This window comes from Portunus trituberculatus, chromosome 38 (assembly GCF_017591435.1).
Source record: "Portunus trituberculatus isolate SZX2019 chromosome 38, ASM1759143v1, whole genome shotgun sequence".
NCBI lineage: Eukaryota > Metazoa > Arthropoda > Malacostraca > Decapoda > Portunidae > Portunus > Portunus trituberculatus.
Genome location: NC_059292.1, coordinates 697,501 through 718,217, shown reverse-complemented (window position 1 = coordinate 718,217; position 20,717 = coordinate 697,501). Strand labels below are relative to the sequence as shown.

Below are 20,717 nucleotides of genomic sequence, written 5' to 3'. Positions count from 1 at the left end.
GAGTCAGCCAGACGTTACCCTACGGAGCGAGCTCAGAGCTCATTATTTCCGATCTTCGGATAGGCCTGAGACCAGGCACACACCACACACCGGGACAACAAGGTCAAAACTCCTCGATTTATATCCCGTACCTACTCACTGCTAGGTGAACAGGGGCTACACGTGAAAGGAGACACACCCAAATATCTCCACCCGGCCGGGGAATCGAACCCCGGTCGTCTGGTTTAGCTCTAACCACTGAGCTACCGGGCCGTGTGTGTGTGTGTGTGTGTGTGTGTGTATCAAGTGAGTGAGGGTTATAGAATTTACAATACTAGTATTGTTATTATTATTATTATTATTATTATCATTATTATTATTATTATTATTAGTAGTAGTAGTAGTAGTAGTAGTAGAAGTAGTAGTAGTAGTAGTAGTAGTAGTAGTAGTAGTAGTAGTAGTAGTAGTAGTAATAGTAGTAATGATACTAGAAGTAGTAGCAGTAGTAGTAATAGTAGTAGTAGTAGTATCATGAAATTCATCATTATCGTCATTATCATAGTCATTGTCATCATCGTCAATGTCATTGTCATCATCATCATCATCACATCCTTCCCATTATCATTATTGTTCACTACACGCAAAGAATTAAACTTATATTTCTAGACTAAACACCAAGGATCATATTATTAAACTTTTTGGCATGTTACCTTTCTTGAATTGCTAAACGTATACAACAGCTTAATTAAGTGGAGGTTTTTCTTCTTTATTTTTTTAATCGGGATAAAAAGAAACACGTCCATGATACCGAACTACTTATTAATGTGGCCTTCTTGAATAATTCTTAAGAAAGCCCAAAGTGTTTCAGAATACATATGTCCAGTAATGCTGTAGCGCCTGGGCCACTGTTACAGCTAGTAAACTATCAAAAATGTCAATGAATCACGTAAACAAGAGAGTCTTCAAGCTTGTGTTGCATCATTTCATCTGCGAAGTAGTATTCTAACAGCACACACATATTCCTGAACCAGCGTGAGTGGTGCTGCGGAAATTATTGTGATCTGACGAACGCTGGCTGTCTATCTTGGTTCGGTGACCCGCGAGTCGAGGCGAGTGAGATTGGCAGATGGCGAGCTCCACCAGGAAAGCAGTAAGGGCGGTTAAGTAACCCAGAGCAAGGATTAGCCACGCTCCCTGTGAGATTAGAGTCACTATCTTATTCACACTGAGCATAAGATGTAGAGAGACGGTACTATTTTTTTTTTTTTTTTTTTTTTTTTGTTAGGAAGTAGGTTAGTTAGCAAAATAACTTTAATGAAGCGCTCTACACTGAATGAAGGAATATATCGATATTAACTTATGTAACCTAATGTCGCTTATCTCCACATTAGGGATCCACGGAGTACTCAACAGTGTCTTTTATGTAATATGTGTTCGGCTTCTTAATACACCCAGAATGCAAACAGTAACACCTTCCACACTCCTTCCCCTTATTGCCGGCACCTGCAAATCGTCCACGGTAAACTGACGCTCGTTGTCGGCGTCTTCAGGCTCTTCAGTGCTCACCCGGCGGCTCCTGCGCAGGATGTCCTCGTTCCAGTGTCTGATCTGCATGAGTAAAGATTGATATGTTTTTGGAAGAAAACAAACAAGGAAGCATCATTTATTGTACTGAATCTTTCAAGTAAAACCTATCAATAACTGACCATCGCTTGAGTTTTAGTTATTTATAGATGTGATGTTTTTACTTACTCATTTGATAATCTATTTACTCATTATTCTTTGTACTTCTTTTTTTTCGCACCATACCGCGAGATTTCTTGAGGTACTATAATTCAATAGGACAAAGGAGGTGCCACTGCCAGACCTCGACTCACCAGACCAGCCTCCACTACCTGTACCACCACGGCATCGAAGTTAGGCTTGTAGGGGGATTTTTTTGGCATCACTAATGCGATCCTGAGAAGAGAGAGAGAGAGAGAGAGAGAGAGAGAGAGAGAGAGAGCGCATAATTTTCTATGGGATTATTCTGTACCGTCTTCTTTGCTGATCACTAACGTATACATTATAGGCAACTCTCAGCAGGGACAAATCACTCATGAAGACAATTCTCGTGGCCTTAGGAATTAGTGATCGGAGAACAAAAATCTTTAAAAAACACAGTTAAAACTCCCACGCACCTGTACAAGCCTGAAAACACCACTGCAAGGTAAAGGTAACGCGAAATGATGATTTAACAAAATATTATGGAGAAAAACACCCTTGAGAACCCACCTTAGAAAAAAAAAATGTTTAACCCCTTCACTACTGGAATACATTTTTACCTTGAGATTTATGTACGATTAGACCATTTCATTGACATTAAGAAGGGTCTATGGAGGTCAGAAGATTAATGACCAATCTTTACTATTTCAGTCCCTCACATGAGTTTCTGAACCTGTGTGAAATCACCAAATAGTAACCAAAATTAATATGAAAACGCGTCTGGTACTGAAGGGAAACGAACCTAGCTGTTGCCTAACCTAAACTAACGTAACCTAATACTTACCTGTAAGCCTGAAAACACTCCCTCATTACGTGCAGCGTCTCCTCGCCCAGCCTGTTGGTGAAGTTGGCGGCGATGGCGTGGTCAAGGAAGAGGCGGTTCTCCATGAGGGCGTACCTATATATGAATGGAGGGGAAGGGGGTATAGTTGAGTGGAATAGGTTGTATTGGTTGAGGTCGAAACGAGGGCGCATGTATTCTTTCTTGTGTGTGTGTTATTTTGTTTTTGTTTTTTTTGCGTAAGAGGAGAAATTTGGCCAAAGGTATACCAAAAACGACAAAACAAACTTAGATGTCAGTGCCCGAGCAGGTGCAGATAGCGGGCGCTGCTTGAAACTCGTGTGTAATGATGGGAAAATGTGTCAGGTTGTGAACTATGAGGCGTAAAGTTTTGTGATTGTAAAGTTGTAAATCCATAAGGACGAGGAGGAGGAGGAGGAGGAGGAGGAGGAGGAGGAGGAGGAGGAGGAGGAGGAGGAGGAGGAGGAGAAGAGGAAGGAGGAGGAGGGGAAGAGAACAAGAAAAAAGAAAAAAAAACAAGAACGAGAAAAATAAGAAGAGGAAAAAGAAGGATTAAGCTAAGGATGGAGAAGGTGAAAGAGAAGGAAGCGGCGTAATTACACCACCTTAAACACCACCACCACCACCAACAACAACAACAACGTGTATAACAGTAGCTCACTTCCTCTTGGCGGTGAGCACAAGTCCTTCCTCGGGAGTGCTGACGGCCTGGTAGCGGTTGGCCAGGCGGCGCACCACTGGGTCGCTGCTCGCCTCAAGCTGCCTCAAGAAATTGATACCCACGGACCCCACCGCTGGGATGTCCGAGGCCTCCAGCTGAGTGGCGGCGGAGAAACAGCAAGGAGGCGAGTTAATAGCGTGTTGTTTTGTCTCTTAGGGTTGTGTTTATTTACTACTTCGCCTTGATTATTAGATGTGTGTTAGTTCCCCCAGTTGATTGGCGGCGGGGAATCAGCAAGGTGAGAAGTTATTAGCGTGTTGTTTTGTCTCTTAAGTCTTAAGTGTTGTGTTTGTATACTTCAAATCTTCATTGTTAGGTGAGTGTTAGTCATTGTATCGAGTGATTAAATGAGAGAAACATGGCAATAGTACTAGAGATGTACCGATGCAACGGTATCGGTATCGGAATCGGCGGTATCGGCCCATTTTTGGGGTATCGGTATCGGCTTATTTTATGCCGATACTTCCGATACCTAAAAGGAATTTACAACTTAGTGATATATTCGATATAAGATATTGATGATACCAAATTAATATAATAAGGCGTATTAAGTTTCTGTGGTGATTACCGTATGTCATAGAATACTGTTTTCTGTGGTAATAAGCCACAACCTCTAAATTGGACGTGTATGAAACGCGTATAGGCTGAACTCCGGCATCCTGTCACACGGTCGGTCATGAGTCACCACGCATTCTCACTGTCTCTCAGTCAGACGCTGCTCCTCCACTCATATAAAGTTCACACAGGTGAAAAGCTTATGTTTTTTAACTATAATCTAAGAATGTCAAACTTCAGATATTGAGAATCCAACAAAATGATTATATATATATATATATATATATATATATATATATATATATATATATATATATATATATATATATATATATATATATATATATATATATATATATATATATATATATATATATATATATATATATATATATATATATATATATATATATATATATATATATATATATCTATATATATATATATATATATGTACAATTTTCTAATTTTCGTATTAGTTAGCTTATGGAATATTATTATTCACTGGTTTACTAGGTTTAGGAGGCATTTTATATTAAGCATCGTGAGAATACAAATGTATAAAAAACCAGTGGTAAGCACTGGACAATGTTCGCTGTTGGTTGAAAACGCACGGACTGAAGATTAAACATAACAGCTATGACGCGACCGAATACCGGACAATAATTTAATGCAAGTTTAATTTTGAGTTATTTGTGTTAACCTAAGGATGTAAAAATTCCATAACTAAGAAAGTAACGATTCTGTTTTGTAATCATGTGCATTGTGTATAATTTGTTGCATATTAATTATTCAAGATCATAGCAATACACTAGAAATTTAGAATAAACTAAACTTTTTTCTATTTAATTCAAAAGATTAGGTGAAGGATGTCAGATTTAATTAAAGAGAAACACACACAACAAAATGAGTTTCTTTTGCTAATATTTTTTGTGTGTTTTACAATTTTAATAATATAAAAAATATTTTTGATCGCCAAAATATCGTCAATAAAATTAATAATGAAAATGCACAAGACCAAATGGTCGCTGAAGGAGTAAGAAGTAAGAATTTAAAATAACTGACAAGAATCAGAAGACTGAGAAGATATTCATTCCAATTACTGAGTAATTTACCTTTGCAAATGGCTTCAAAAATCCTCTAGAATTGCTCCTATTTCATAAACGTTCTCAGAAGAACTTTCAGCATCCCCCAAAACAAAGCCTCCCATCTGATAACGCTCGCCGTCCACCAACTCATCCTGGTGTCCAGTGCAGTAATCACTATAAGTAGTAGTATCGGTATCGGTGGTATCGGTATCGGTAGTAATATCGGTATCGGCCCAATTAGGTGGTATCGGTATCAGTATCGGAATCGGCCAAAAATCGATACCAAATTAATAATAAAAAAAAAGAATAAGAGGATAAGTAAATGAGGACTGCTATAAGAAATCATTAGGCCAACATGTAGTACATGGCAGCGCCTAAATGAAACACCTATACAACCTATCACCTATCATCTACCCCTTTCCTGAGTACATTAGTTTGTTATATAGAAATCGGTCATCACAGGCATAAGAATACAACAGGAAGGTGAGATTAATAAAGATATAGCAACAAGAATTAAGTCAGTAAACCAGCACGCGGCATCACCATATACAAAACATTACCCATATCATCGTATCGCCTTTGCTGTTATGCAATCAGAAAGACCTGACTGGAACGGTAAAGCCTTGTTATTACAACCCAAAGATTGTACAGAAGAAATGCACCAAACTCAAGATGCTGGTGACCTGAGACCTGGTGTAGCGTGTCGATGGGCGTCTGGGCGAGAGGGATGGTGAGGAAGGCGGTGAGGGAGGAGCGGTACACAGCGGTGAGCAGCACCCCGTACCACACCCACATGATGAAGTAACCCCGCGTGGCATTGCTCCGCGGCACCTGGAGAGAGATGCAGCCACCTCATAAAATTTGCACCAATGTGATCATAATCATGTGATAAGCAAACTGGATTACTGCAATTCTCTGTATTATGGACTGCCTAAGTATCTCTTAAAAGACTTACAGCTTGTCATGAACAGAGCTGCCAGACTGATTACAGGCGTCTCTCCTCGTGAGAGGATAACACCTGTATTGATAGATCTGCATTGGCTGCCAATTAAACCACGAATTGAATACAAGATTAGTGTTATGACTCATCAGGCATTACAGTCTGGAAAACCTGAGTACTTGAGGCACTTACTGAAAACATTCCACCATGACACTACGATGGAGTTGAGACACGATGCAGACCCATACAGACTACATGAGCCAAGATACGAGTATAACCTTGACATGGGATGTCGAGCATTTGCAAGATGCGCACCAAGGATTTACAATAAACTGCCAAGTGATATTAAAGGTTGTGCCAGGATCAATATCTTCAAAAAGAAATTGAAGACATATTTGTTCAAGGAAGTTTATGATTTTAACGGCATAGAAATCAAAGACAATTATAGATGCTAGTTACTTTTGAGAGAGGCTCTGCTGAGCGCTGCCTCGCAGTGGAGCAGAGCCTTGAACTAACACCCCAAGTAACAAGTAAGTAACACCAATTGCCGCGAGTTACACAGCATAAATGGTGGTCAAAGCTGTGTTCTTCTCTCATTATCGCGATAAATGAAGTCACTAACACACATATAAAGGGTGTAGAATCTCACACACACACACACACACACACACACTCACTCACGCCCGGTAGCTCAGTGGTTAGAGCGCTGGCTTCAAAAGCCAGACGACCGGGGTTCGATTCCCCGGCCGGGTGGAGATATTTGGGTGTGTCTCCTTTCACGTGTAGCCCCTGTTCACCTAGCAGTGAGTAGGTACGGGATGTAAATCGAGGAGTTGTGGCCTTGTTGTCCCGGTGTGTGGTGTGTGCCTGGTCTCAGGCCTATCCGAAGATCGGAAATAATGAGCTCTGAGCTCATTCCGTAGGGTAACGTCTGGTTGTCTCGTCAGAGACTGCAGCAGATCAAACAGTGAAACACACACATACAAACACACTCACACACACACACACACACACACACAAAAAAAAAAAAAAAAGGAATAGATAAATTAATACAAAATTCAATCCACATTTGACCTAAAAGAATGGAAAATTTTCCTTTTCTATTCTAAACCTGCACAAAATTATTTCATTGAACTCGGGAATTCATTAGTAGTAGAGAGATAAATAGATAACAGACGAATAAATTAATGCATCAATAAGTAAACCATTAAATAGAAACGTCAACACACACACACACACACACACACACACACACACACACACACACACACACACACACCACATTCGGCATGCCAACGGCGACGAATATTCCCGCGCCATACAAGAGGGAGTCTGCGTAGGTGATGGGCTTCCGTTGGTGGCGGCGTGACAAGTGGTACGCCGCCAGGGACACACCGAACAGCAACAGCGTGCCGCACACCAGCGAGGCAACCGTCACCAACCACACCTGCAATCACCGCACACACACACACCTTTTAGGATGACATGTGGGTGTTGATGCGTGCATGCTACCGGTAGTAACATAACACGGTACTGTAGTACTTTTAACCCCTTCAGTACTGAGACGCGTTTTTACCTTGAGTTATTTTTTATGTGACTGATTAGACGATTTTACTTACATTAGGAAGGGTCTATGGAGGTCAGAAGATTAGTGTACAGAGTCTTTACTATTTAGTCCCGACATAAGTTTCTGAAGCTGTATAAAATGGCCAAATAGCAAGGAGAATGAATATGAAAGCATGTCACAATACTGACGGGGTTAAAGGGAAATAGTTTTTTCTCTTGACTGATAAATGGATAGAGAAAATAAACTATGTGAAGGAAAGGAGGAGGGAAGGAGGGATTATTACCAACCGATCAACCAACTAACCGTGGGAGTGAATGGATAGACGAGGGCGACGAGGCGTGGCAGCGGGGCGGGAAGCGGCGTGATGAAACAACCAGGCTCCACGTCATGCTGTACCGTCATGTCCACCACCTGCACCATCACAACACCACCATATCAGTCTGTCTTCCCCTCACCTCCATCTCCCACTCCTGACCTCTTTCATCACCGGCTTGTATTCAGCAACGCTTTCCTCTCTCACCATGACTATTTTCAGATGTCACACGGATATTAAACCAGATTCTCGAGTGTTTTTTTCTTGTTGTTGTTAATAATCTAGAAATCTTGTTAATCTATCACTAGAACCATGAAAAAAACACTCAAAAATAGGTTCTCAAGGGTTTTTTTTCTGTTTATAATGAAGAAATATTGTTAATCTCACTAGAACCATAAAAAAAGAGAAAATAAACACAATTGAAATTTCCTGGACTTTCTACTGTTAATAATGTAGAAAATTTGTTAATGTCATTAGATTCATAAAACACTTTTAACCCCTTCAGTACTGGGACACATTTTTACCTTGAAATTTGTGTATGACTAGACCATTTTATTGACTTTAGAAAGGGTCTATGGAGGATAGATGATTAATGGCCACAGTCTTCGTTATTCTAATCATCTCACATAAGTTCCTGAAGCTGTATAAAATCACGAAATAGTAACCAGAATGAATATGAAAACGCGTCATGGTACTGAAGGGGTCGAGAACAGGTGTCACTTCAACTAGAACTTTGACAGTGGTGTGGGTGCAGCGCAGGAGTGTTTCAGAATATGGTCCATTATCCTACCCACCACCACCACCACCACCACATCAGTATGAATGTTCGTAAAAGATAACATTAAAAACCACGAGCATACTACCACAGCTGAAAGTTAATATATGAGATCTGTTTGACATGTAAGGCAAAGGAAGGTCTAAAAAAAAAATAAATAAATGAACAAAATCTATCTCCTATTCTCCCTTTCTCTGTCCAAACAAATAATTTAGCACACTACTCTGAATGTTAACAAGGAAACGAACATACAACCACAGCAATGAAACAGCTGACATTTGAGATTTGTTTGGCAACTAACTCAAGATGTCTAAAAAATAGATAAATAAATAAATGAATAAAACATATCTCTTATTCTCTCTTTCTGTGTCCAAACGAATAATTTACCACACTTAGTCTGAATGTTTGTTAATAGTAAAGCCACAACCACAACCACAACAATGAATCAGTTGATATATAAGATCTGTTTGACATGTAACACACAGAAATCTCTAAATGAATAAATAAATAAATAAATAAATAAATAAGTAAATAAGTATCTATACTCTCTCTTTTTTTCACCAAACAAATAACAATCGCACTCTGAATATTAATAAAAAAAAAAAAAAAACATACAAGACCATACAACTACAGCAATGAGACGCCTTGTATCTAAGGTCAATTCGGCATGTAGCTCAGCGTGGTAGGAACAGCGAGGCACCTGAAGCGCACTGGTGGTGACGAAGAAGTTAGCAGCGCCCATGAAGGCTCGGCGGTGCTGCAGGTCGTCGAAGATACCGTACCACATGCGACCGTCCGAGGGATTGGCCAGATGCAGTCGGAAGTTGAGAACCTCTGCCACCGTCTGCATCAAGCGGATCTCCACACCTGCAGTAATGTAGAGATATAGTACGATAACTGTGGATGGAAGCTTTTCTTTTTACCTTGATGTGTGTGTGTGTGTGTGTGTGTAAGAGAGAGAGAGAGAGAGAGAGAGAGAGAGAGAGAGAGAGAGAGAGAGAGAGAGAGAGAGAGAGAGAGAGAGAGAGAGAGAGAGAGAGAGCAAACAAAAAAAGCAGATATAAACAAACAAACAAATAAAAAAAAGCAGCAGAGAGAGAGAGAGAGAGAGAGAGAGAGAGAGAGAGAGAGAGAGTGTGTGTGTGTCCAGTCACAAAAACAAGCAGCTTACCATCGAACCGCTGCGTCTGCGTCCCCTCTGCGGCCTTGTTGGACTCTACGATGGATGGCGGATAGTGGAAGGTGAGCGCCCGCAACTCATTACCTCCGAAATCACTCAGTTTGTCCGGGAAGAGGTCGACGCCCCACTGAGCCTCGCCCTGACGCCACCTCTCCACCACACGCACCCTCTCCTCCACGTCTCCCCGGAACACCTCGTGACTCCACACCTCATAGCTCACGCCGCTCGCCTGTTGTGAGCAGTGTGTGGCTGTTCAATGATCCTTTTTAACATTTTTTGGAACTCTCAGTAGGGGGTTTTGTCGTACTCTTTTGCTGCCTCATTGTCTCTCTTATATGTAAATGAAGGTCACGTGCTCGTCCAAATATTAAATTCGATCACTTTAGATAACCATGGTAAAAAGGAATGCAGTAATGATGAAACTACTACTACTACTACTACTACTACTACTACTACTACTACTACTACTAATAATAATAATAATAATAATAATAATAATAATAATAATAATAATAATAATAATAATAATAATAATAATAATAATAATAATAATAATAATAATAATAATAATAAGAAGAAGAAGAAGAAGAAGAAGAAGAATGATAATAATGATAATAACAGCAACTATCATTACGTCCATACTAATGAGAATAAACCTTACTTCTTGAAATTCTTTAATGACGAGGGCGTGAGGTCGCCATGCCATGACCGGGTTGTCGAGGATGAGCCGCGCCGCCCCTGCTGCTGTTCCCGTCACGAAGATGAAGCGACCCAGGTAGTGAAGCTGTGACTCGAACCCAGATGACTCCACCAGCGAGCGGAGGAACTCACCCTGAGGAAAACATCATAGAAAAGAAGGAGAGAGATGACGGAGAGACATGATTTTTCTTATCATCGCTAAAGATATACTCCTCTCTCCCGATGTATGCAGCATATCAGAGCGACGGAGGTGTAGCAGCAATTTCTTTCTTAGTATTTACTTGAAATTTGTGGATAATCATGTTTTCCTTTATTGTTTCAACCTTCTGCAGTTACCATTCCGTGAGGGCACGGGGTATTAGCTTACCTCGGAAATCAAAAGAATGCTTCGTTGCCATTTCTTTTTATTATACGCTTTTTCTATCATTACTAAGAAACTTACATTTAGTGTTTCTCAATGCCTTCTGATTTTTTATAACTTCGCCACTATCGAAAAAAATAAATAAATAAAAGTTGAACAAACAAAAGCGAATATTTACGCTGTATCCAAAGATGATGTAGGCAGAGCAGGCAGGCGCAGAAGTTATCGTCAACTCAGGCACTTCTACGCCTTCTTCAGACGTCTCTAGGGCCACAGTGCGAATTGGTCGTTCCTGCAGCTGGAGGTTAGCAGCAAGTAGGATCACCAGAGTCTCACCAGGCGGATAAAGCAGCCAAAGGTCACAATCCTTCAAAAAGCTGGAAAGAGTTTTTATTGAGCAGCTAATGGTTAATTGTGACTATCAGTACGAGTGTTAATGTGGCAATTCGCCTTTTAGGCAAGCGAAAGTAAGCTGATAGATGGACTCTTATGATGAAAAATGTTAAAAACTAGGTTATTAATCACTCAGATAGAATTATGAAGATACACTACACTGTGATGCAATGTGAAATCAATGGTGAAGCAGGTGCGTGAAGTCAGTCATGCTGGAAAACACTGGTTGAATCAAGTACTGCTTCGTTTTCCTATATCTTAAATTCCACTTGTGTGAAACTAACTTCTCTACGATGTGCTGCAGAAGCTGAGTGAGCTGAGGCGAGTCGTGAACGCTTTCCAATAACAAGTTGCTGACAGGTCTCGTGGACTGGCTGGCTTCCATTCCTTGAACTGACAAGGGGTTCCTCATAGCACCGCGCCTCACGCAGCTCATCACAAACAGTGACTGCAGCCATCTGAAGGCAAGACAAGACATAACGGGCAGGGTGGAAGATGCACTGCACATTTGTTTGAAACGCTGTGTTGTGAGATGATAATTAAGAAATTGCTGGTACAATTAATGGATATATTACAATATTCTTCCACTTTCAAGGGAAAATGAGTAGCAATTCATGGTCATGTCTAGTAGACAGCCATTGGGTAGACTTACATTTCCAGCGGCACCTTCATCGTGTTCCACATCACTGCTGCCACACGCCTGTCCTTCCCCTTTTATGTACTCACAAAGCAGCCTCGCCTCCATCGTGACCCTTCCTTGCATCACCCTCACAAATTATCTGAACCTGTGTCTGGTAGTTGGTTTACTTATTCAGTACAGTGACATTACCGTGACGCACTGCACTTACCATTGATTTAATGGTTCCCGGCCCACTGAGGCGAGTGCGGAACGTTTACCATAGACTTCCTCTTACCCTAACCTATCAATGTGTTCTCTGCGTCTCGTCGAAAAATATTATGATAGTAGGATAGGCAACTCTTTATTATTAGTATTATTATTATCATTATTATTATCATTATTATTATTATTATCATTATTATTACTATTATTATTATTATTATTATTATTATTATTATTATTATTATTATTATTATTATTATTATTATTATTATTATTATCATCATTGTTATTATTATTATTATCATCATTATTATTATTATTATCATTATTAATCTGCTGGAAAAAAAAATAAGCACTGTCTGTGGGCCATTGGTGGCTAGCCAGAGGGATGTTTTCCTGTTATATCAAAAGGCATACGTGAATAGAACTATTCACTCATGAAGTATGATTGATATATGATGGAAATGAAATATATTATTACAAACAGACAGAGAATGGGACGCTGAATGTCAGACAACCGTATATTTGAGTTTGTTTTACTGTGAAGACAACACAACAATACACTAACTCTCTCTCTCCATTCAGAAAAAAAGTAGATGAATAAATAAAAGAAAAACTATAAATTCTGCTCCATTGAAAGACTGAACATAAGAAATTAATAAACAAACCACGTTTCGTCGCAGCTAACACAATAGTTTTCAGTTCTACCTCATCATTTTAAATCTAACACCAAAACAAATAGATGCTCTTACAAATTTCAACAGCGTCATGGTAGTGTGCTAAACCTTTTCAGATTTTTTTTCCTCATAACTAAAAGCTTTGTTCACCCAAATTTTAGATGCCGATGTTTTTTTTTTTTTTTTTTTTTTGCTTCTTTTTCATAGTCTTCCTTTGATTCTGAGTTCATGCCGTGGCCGAGTGTAGACCAGTACGGGGCTGTTGTCTTGAGGAAGCGAATAGCAGCTCCAACACAATGGCTGCCCCCGACACGACCCAGCCGGCGCCCAGCAGCAGCCACGCACCCTGGGGTCACGGTAACGACGATGCATGTCAGGCATAATTTCAAGGTTAGACAAATATGATAGTTAAAATATATAGATAACATGGCTATTAAGAGCGCCAGTGCTTGGTTCGGAAAGTTTCTGGAAAGTGTTGGTTTTATAGTGCAATTGGTGAGTTCCCTAATCGATTTTTTTTTTTTTTTTTTGTGTGTGTGTGTGTGTGCAAGGGCAACAAAAATCTTAAAAAGGTGCTAATCCTCCCAAGAAGTTATCATAAAGAATTACTTGGTGTGATTTCATGTGTGTGTGTGTGTGTGTGTGTGTGTGTGTGTGTGTGTCCAGGTAAGCAGGTGTGTGAACAGGACCGTGCACAAGTCGGGAGCGTTTGTTTACTCGTTTCCTATGCCGCTTTCTGTGCCAGTAATATAATCTTTTCGTAAGCTTCCAAACCAAAGCGCTTCCTATGTTGATAAACGCTAAAGATCAAATAGGAAGGTTAAATAGGTTTTGTTGGGTAGCTAGCAAACGAAAAGAGGTGACTAGAACTGGTCTACTTGAGGACAAGAGTTAGACCTTGTCTTGTGTTAGTGAGTCCCTATGCAAGAGAGACGCTATTGGCCAGGCAGGGATAGAGACGCCAAGGAGAACACTCACCTGCAGGTTATCGACAGTGAGGGCCCCGCCGCGGCTCTCCTCGTTGCCTGCCGTGCCGCGCTTCCTACTACTAAAGAGAATGTCGCTGAACCACTTCCGAACCTAAGAAAATAGATGAATGAAAAATATGCATAAAAAGGTAAGGAAGTATACTCTCTCTCTCTCTCTCTCTCTCTCTCATCCCCTCCTTTAAAAAGATAAACACCTTCTGACAACACACGTCATCATCCAAGAGGGCAAGAGAAGAAAGGGAAAGTCCTGCGGTTCTTTCTTGTCCAGCAGTGTAGGTATGTATGTACAGTCGCTACAAGGCAACGTTTTGGAAAGTAACCCCATTGTTGACACGTGAAAGGCTGCTACTCGTGACACACACACAAAAAAAGAGTCCATATTTGTAAGCATTTCGTCGTCTGATCGCCACTGTATGTTTTAATCTATGGTAAAAGATACTGTGGTTTTCAAATGTGTTTTATCGACGGTGTATCAAGATGTAACCGGAGCTTTCATGATCCTCCTTATAGTTTAGCAAGTATTCTACACTATCATTGGAAGGAAAAGCACTCACGAAGGCACACATGATTACCTGTCCGGCCTTTGGAAAAAGTATAAATGGATAAGTATAATAAATAAACCGGGTTTTTTTTTCTATTTGTTATACAGCACCCATAAGTGACTATATGGAACCCGATTACGACTCAAATGGTTTTATTGGTTGGCTAGCAAGCGAGAAAATGGCGACTGTAGAGCTGCCCCTGAGAACACTCCCGGCAGCTTACCAATCCCGCCTCCACCACGCGGTCCACCACTCGGTCCAGGTTGGGTTTATATGGCGCCTTCTTGGGCATGGCCATCCCGATCCTGCAGAAGGAAAGGTGTCAGTAGCGACTAATAGCAAATCTCTCTCTCTCTCTCTCTCTCTCTCTCTCTCTCTCTCTCTCTCTCTCTCTCTCTCTCTCAGCACCTGAAGGGAAGGAAGCACTCCCGCATCACGTGCAGCGTCTCTTCGCCGTATTTGTTAGTGTAGTTAGTGGCGATCGTGTACTCGAGGAACTGTCGGTTCTCCATCATGGCGTATCTGGCAAGACACCAATCAGTGAGCGTGACGGCAGAAGAAACTTAAACGTGTAGTGCATTTATTCGTCACATTGACGTGAGTGCTAGCCAACTCCTGACATTATACTTACGCGGGGAAAATAGACTGACTGACTGACTGGCTAAATGTCTAAATGAATAAAGTATATACAGATGATGTATTCTGTTAATAAATCAAGCCAGTATCTCTCACTTAAAGCCTTATAACATTACAAAAAACAGAGTATAGAAGAGGAAGTACCCAATCGCCTCACTTTGTCCTTTTTCAGTTCTCCTTTGTGATGCGCAGCGAGTGTTCCTTTCACCTGACCACGAGGTGTGCAGCTAGATCGAGGGTTCTTTATTTCAAACACTTTCTGGTGATGAAATGAATCGTAACCCAGCACTCACAATCTTTCAAATACTATGAAGACTAGACAAATTTATGGATGTGGATGATAGATGGAAATAAGTAGATGTTTCATACATATAGCTACATATACAGTACATCCGGTTGCTTTTTGGAGCTTCCCTTACTTTTCTGTGTTCTGGATGATGGATAGAAGTAGGTGCAGTACATATGTTTCATGTTGATTGCTACATGTAGAGATAATTATTTTTTGTAGCCTCTCTGACTTTCTTACGTTCTTACCTTATTATAAATTCCTCAATGTATACAACTCGAGCATGGTGAGAATTCAGAACATTTAGAAACACATACGAACAGTCCGGATGAGAATTAAGTCACACAAGTCAAGACAAATCGAATAGTGAATGAAAAAAAATCCGAGTCACTGCTCACACTCCCTCAAGCTATCATGCGGTGCTCACTTCCGTTGCGCCGTCAGCAGGATCCCCTCTTCGGCGCCGCTCACTGGCTCGTAGCGGAGGGCGAGCTGCTGTACCATCGGGTCTGGATTCTCCTCCAGCATCTTCTTGAAGGTGAGACCCGTGGCGCCCCAAGCCGGCAGGGACGAGGACACCAGCTGCGAGTGTTCGTGCTTGGTTAAAGGCGTGTTTGTGAGAAGCATGTATTGTGGAGCTAGTTCACACACACATACACACACACACACACACACACACACCGCGTAGTGGGCCGGGTTCGAATCCCGGCGCGGCGAGGCAAATGGGCAAGCCTCTTAATGATCACCTAGCAGTAAATAGGTACGGGATGTAACTCGAGGAGTTGTGGCCTCGCTTTCCCAGTGTGTGGAGTGTGTTGTGGTCTCAGTCCTACCCGAGGATCGGTCTATGAGCTCTAAGCTCACTCCGTAATGGAGAAGACTGGCTGGGTGACCAGTAGGAGACCGAGGTGAATCACACACACACACACACACACGCACACACACACACACACGCACAGAGAGAGAGAGAGAGAGAGAGAGAGAGAGAGAGAGAGAGAGAGAGAGAGAGAGAGTGTGTGTGTGTGATTCACCTCGGTCGTCTCCTGGTCACCCAGCCAGTCTTCCCCATTACGGAGCGAGCTTAGAGCTCATAGACCGATCTTCGGGTAGGACTGAGACCACAACACACTCCACACACCGGGAAAGCGAGGCCACAACCCCTCGAGTTACATCCCGTACCTATTTACTGCTAGGCGAACAGGGGCCAAACATTAAGAGGCTTGCCCATTTGCCTCGCCGCCTCCGGGACTCGAACCCGGACCCTCTCGAGTGTGAGTCGAGCGTGCTAACCACTACACTACGCGGTGTGTGTGTGTGTGTGTGTGTGTGTGTGTGTGTGTGTGTGTGTGTGATGGGGAATGCAGTCACGTCATAAAACTATATTAGATAATTTCATTCCAGGCATCCACTTCATACTGTAAATGTTCCTGATGGTTCTTGAAATACACCTAAATACAAGATGCTGGTGACCTAAGACCTGGTGTAGCGTGTCGATTGGCGTCTGGGTGAGAGGAATGGTGAGGAAGGCGGTGAGGGAGGAGCGGTACACAGCAGTGAGCAGCACCCCGTACCACACCCACATGATGAAGTAACCCCGCGTGGCATTGCTCCGCGGCACCTGGATCGGGAGGCAGTGGCTTACTAATACGAGAGAACGATCCGGGTGACAGACATGAAAGTACTAAAGGAATCATACATGAATTTACAAATGTAGTATGTTCGTATGTCCTGTATGATATTTTTGTGGATAAAATCAAAAGTACATTTCATGAGTTAACAGAGAGTGGTGTGACTGTCACTTACTTCGTATCCATCATCAGTCTTGTTTTCTAATGTGGGGAAATAATACAACATATAGAATAAAAATTACTCGTCATAACTACTTTCTAAAGGCTGGCAGGAATGACACTCCCTTCTCTGCTGACTCCTAACTAACTCTCGCGACGCTTCCATCCCTCAGTACAACGCGCGTTACATTCTTCGGTATATATATATATATATATATATATATATATATATATATATATATATATATATATATATATATATATATATATATATATATATATATATATATATATATACCGAAGAATGTATCGCGTTACATTCTTCGGTATATATATATATATATATATATATATATATATATATATATATATATATATATATATATATATATATATATATATATATATATATATATATATATATATATATATATCTATATATATATATATATATATATATATATATATATATATATATATATATATATATATATATATATATATATATATATATATATATATATATATATATATATATATATATATATATATATATATATATATATATATATATATATATATATATATATATATATATATATATATATATATATATATATATATATATATATATATATATATATATATATATATATATATATATATATATATATATATATATATATATATATATATATATATATATATATATATATATATATATATATATATATATATATATATATATATATATATATATATATATATATATATATATATATATATATATATATATATATATATATATATATATATATATATATATATATATATATATATATATATATATATATATATATATATATATATATATATATATATATATATATATATATATATATATATATATATATATATATATATATATATATATATATATATATATATATATATATATATATATATATATATATATATATATATATATATATATATATATATATATATATATATATATATATATATATATATATATATATATATATATATATATATATATATATATATATATATATATATATATATATATATATATATATATATATATATATATATATATATATCGACAAAAGTTACAGCTGTTGTGGAGACGTTAGGAGGCGGAGCCCAGAACTCGAGAAAATAAAGGAAGCTGCAAAAAACCGTGAGGCCTATGAAATGTGTCTATATCTACTTTCACTAAGTCTTATCATCATCAATCATTAAAGAGTATAATCTTTTCTTTTTCTAAGTTATCTAATGACACAGCACACCGAACTGAAATCCTTGAAGCCCTACTGTACCCACCTGAGGCATCCCGACGCTCAGGAAGACTCCGAGGGCATAGAAAACCGTGCGCGAAAAGCTGCCATCCCAGGTCTCGTCGTGTAGCAGGAAACGCGCGGCAACCGAGGCCACGTAAAGGAGCGTTGTCCCCACCGGCAGGAACACCATCGTCAGGATCCACACCTATAGGCACCGAACAGATCCGGCTTGTGTGCTTGCTGGAATCTTAATTTGTAGCTTAAAGGAACGGAATGGTGCACACAATTTTGTCTTCACCTCCATTTTCATGATATCTTTGTAATCACGAGAGAAATCAAGTACATTGTCGCATGAAAAAGAAAAGAACATTACATAGAAAATTAAAAGAACGTTATATAAAACAACTTCATTTGAAGCAGGTGCGCTGAACCAGCTCACTTTGTAATGGTCAGTGTCAGTGCGGTCACTTTAGACAGTAAAAGCACAGTAGCTGCAAATCTTCACAAGAATGAATCCAGAGAAATGCAATAAGTATCTATTTTCTAGTTTATTAACGATCATGAGATATTGCCGCGGACAACAACGATGTTTATCTTTACTATATAAGTCACTTCTATTTCATATCAACTCGTAGTCAAGTCTATATATAGCTCAGTGTGACGATTTTTTGTGATTCAGCTATTGACGACTTACCTGCAGACTGAAGGGGTAGGAGAGAGCCACCCACTGCGGCAGAGGCTCTGGTAGAGGAGTGATGAAGCAGCCGAACTCCATGTCGTACGGCACCGTCATGTCCACGACCTGAGGACGAGTGTTGGGAGAGGCGGAGCGATGTACGTAATAAAAAATCAGATAGTTTAGCGATCAAAGTGGTAATCTATAAAACAACGACTCTCACTCTAATCGTACACACACACACACACACACACACACACACACACGAAGTTACTGCACACACACTCCAAATCATACAGACATTGTGCGGTGCGTCCACTTATCTCTCAACCATCATGCTGAAGCAACAGAATGATAAGAAACGCCTGTCGCAGGAATGGTGACTATGAACACCTTAAGTTCGAGTTTGACAATGAGGGATACTGTATAGTTCACCATAGGATAACTACTAGCTGTCAGTCTTATGAATCTATTGCTAGAGCAACTAACCTCCAAGTAGTGGATGTGGATGAAGAGATTGGCGACGCCCATGTGTGCGCGGCGCTGTGTCAGGTCACCGGTGAGGCCCGTCCAGCTGCCGTTGTCGAGCGGCGAGCCCCACTTCCCTCCGTCCGAAGGATTCACGATCTTCAGGCGAAAGTTGAGGGCATCGGCCAGAATGTGGAGCAGACGAATGTCGATCCCTGAGAAGTGAATCAACACCTGTTGAACTAATTAATCATTCTATCAACAGGCAGCGCACTGACTGTGAACTAACAGTGCTGCTTTACTTTAACATCTAACCATCAGCTAAGTGCTCAGCGATCATTGGAGCCTTTGGCCTATGTCTCTCAAGGCTAAGGACGTACAGATGATTCGCCGCAGGGTCTCACCATCATAATGGTGACCGGCAGAGTGGCCCTCCACCTCCACGATGGATGGCGCGTGTTCAAACGTTACCGCCCGAAGTACGTTGCCGTGGAAGTTTCCTAATTTATTGGGGAAGAGATGGGCGCCGAGCTGCGCAGCGCCACGCCGCCACTTTTCCACCCGATGAACCCGCTCAGGCACGTCATCCCGAAACACCTCGTGACTCCACACATCGTAGCTCGAACTCCGCCTGACTCCCCCAGACTGACACACACACACACACACACACCATTAGTGTACGTAAGGCTCAACAGACCACGTGATATGTATTTTTTTTTTCACTGACCCCTTTAATAAAATTCACGTATCCCATATTTACACGATTTCATTAACACATTTCTCTAAATGCAGCTTGAATCACTGACTGGAGAGATCATGACCCTCACTGGGATGTGCCTTTCATCATCCCGTCCCCACAACTCCCCTTATTGCTTGCCAAAGGTGCATAGAGCAATACCTCCCTGGACGGAAGGGAATGGCAAAGATAAATTTTCGTATATCATCCTAACCTCTGTAATGACGAGGGCGTGAGGCCGCCACGCCATGACCGGATTGTCAAGGATGAGTCGCGGCGCTCCCATGGCAGACTCCGTCACGAAAATGAAGCGACCCAGGTAATGAAGCTGTGAATAGAAATCAGCTGACTCGACTAACGAGCGGAGGGATTTGGCCTGTGGAGAGAGAGAGAGAGAGAGAGAGAGAGAGAGTCTCAATGAGGTCTTCTTCCGCATAACGAATCCTTAGATAATGCAAGCCATTTTTCACAATCATCGTCATAATCAGATGCATTCGTTAGCAAAGCAAATCTGCCAACATCTTCATTTTCAAAGTGAAGAGGAAGAAGAAGAAGAAGAAGAAGAAAGAAAGAAAAAGAAAGAAACAAACAATGTAAATCCAGCTTAAAGATGCATTCTTACTTTGTCTGCGAAGATG

The 20,717-nt window shown here is 40.3% G+C and overlaps 2 protein-coding genes and 1 non-coding gene across 3 annotated transcripts in view; 1 reads left to right on the top strand and 2 right to left on the bottom strand.

Moving 5' to 3' along the window:
- Positions 1-536: 536 nt before the first annotated feature.
- Positions 537-11,809, bottom strand: LOC123514557 (ionotropic receptor 21a-like). Its single transcript, XM_045272498.1, has 14 exons — positions 11,790-11,809; positions 11,422-11,595; positions 10,923-11,121; positions 10,346-10,516; positions 9,676-9,913; positions 9,205-9,371; positions 7,720-7,827; positions 7,132-7,296; positions 5,600-5,740; positions 3,207-3,361; positions 2,528-2,641; positions 1,857-1,938; positions 1,483-1,587; positions 537-1,173 (listed from the first exon to the last, which is right to left on the bottom strand). Exons 1-14 carry the CDS (start codon positions 11,807-11,809, stop codon positions 982-984), a joined length of 2,031 nt encoding a protein of 676 aa, XP_045128433.1. The 3' UTR covers positions 537-981.
- Trnal-caa lies at positions 6,530-6,603 on the top strand. Its single transcript has one exon. It is a non-coding gene; the product is annotated as a tRNA-Leu (tRNA).
- A 750-nt stretch (positions 11,810-12,559) lies between the features above and the next one.
- Positions 12,560-20,717, bottom strand: part of LOC123514556 (glutamate receptor-like) — a 9,218-nt gene continuing 1,060 nt past the window's right edge. Inside the window, exons 3-14 of the mRNA XM_045272496.1 lie at positions 20,702-20,717; positions 20,294-20,455; positions 19,748-19,988; positions 19,365-19,558; positions 18,894-19,001; positions 18,243-18,404; positions 16,586-16,726; positions 15,536-15,690; positions 14,595-14,708; positions 14,410-14,491; positions 13,634-13,735; positions 12,560-13,001 (exon numbers count right to left, since the gene is read on the bottom strand). The exon at positions 20,702-20,717 is cut by the window's right edge and continues 192 nt beyond it. Coding sequence (XP_045128431.1) covers positions 12,882-13,001; positions 13,634-13,735; positions 14,410-14,491; positions 14,595-14,708; positions 15,536-15,690; positions 16,586-16,726; positions 18,243-18,404; positions 18,894-19,001; positions 19,365-19,558; positions 19,748-19,988; positions 20,294-20,455; positions 20,702-20,717 — 1,597 coding nt within the window. The 3' untranslated portion in view covers positions 12,560-12,881. The remainder of the gene's footprint in view (positions 13,002-13,633; positions 13,736-14,409; positions 14,492-14,594; positions 14,709-15,535; positions 15,691-16,585; positions 16,727-18,242; positions 18,405-18,893; positions 19,002-19,364; positions 19,559-19,747; positions 19,989-20,293; positions 20,456-20,701) is intronic.

What these genes read in the sequence shown, in the direction of transcription:
- LOC123514557 (XM_045272498.1), bottom strand. Translation starts at nt 11,809, where the DNA reads ATGAAGGTGCCGCTGGAAAT. An exon ending in TCATTAAAGAATTTCAAGAA is followed by an intron (nt 9,914 to 10,345) that starts GTAAGGTTTATT and finishes TGCTCACAACAG; the next exon opens with GCGAGCGGCGTGAGCTATGA. An exon ending in GTGCTCACCGCCAAGAGGAA is followed by an intron (nt 2,642 to 3,206) that starts GTGAGCTACTGT and finishes ATTCATATATAG; the next exon opens with GTACGCCCTCATGGAGAACC.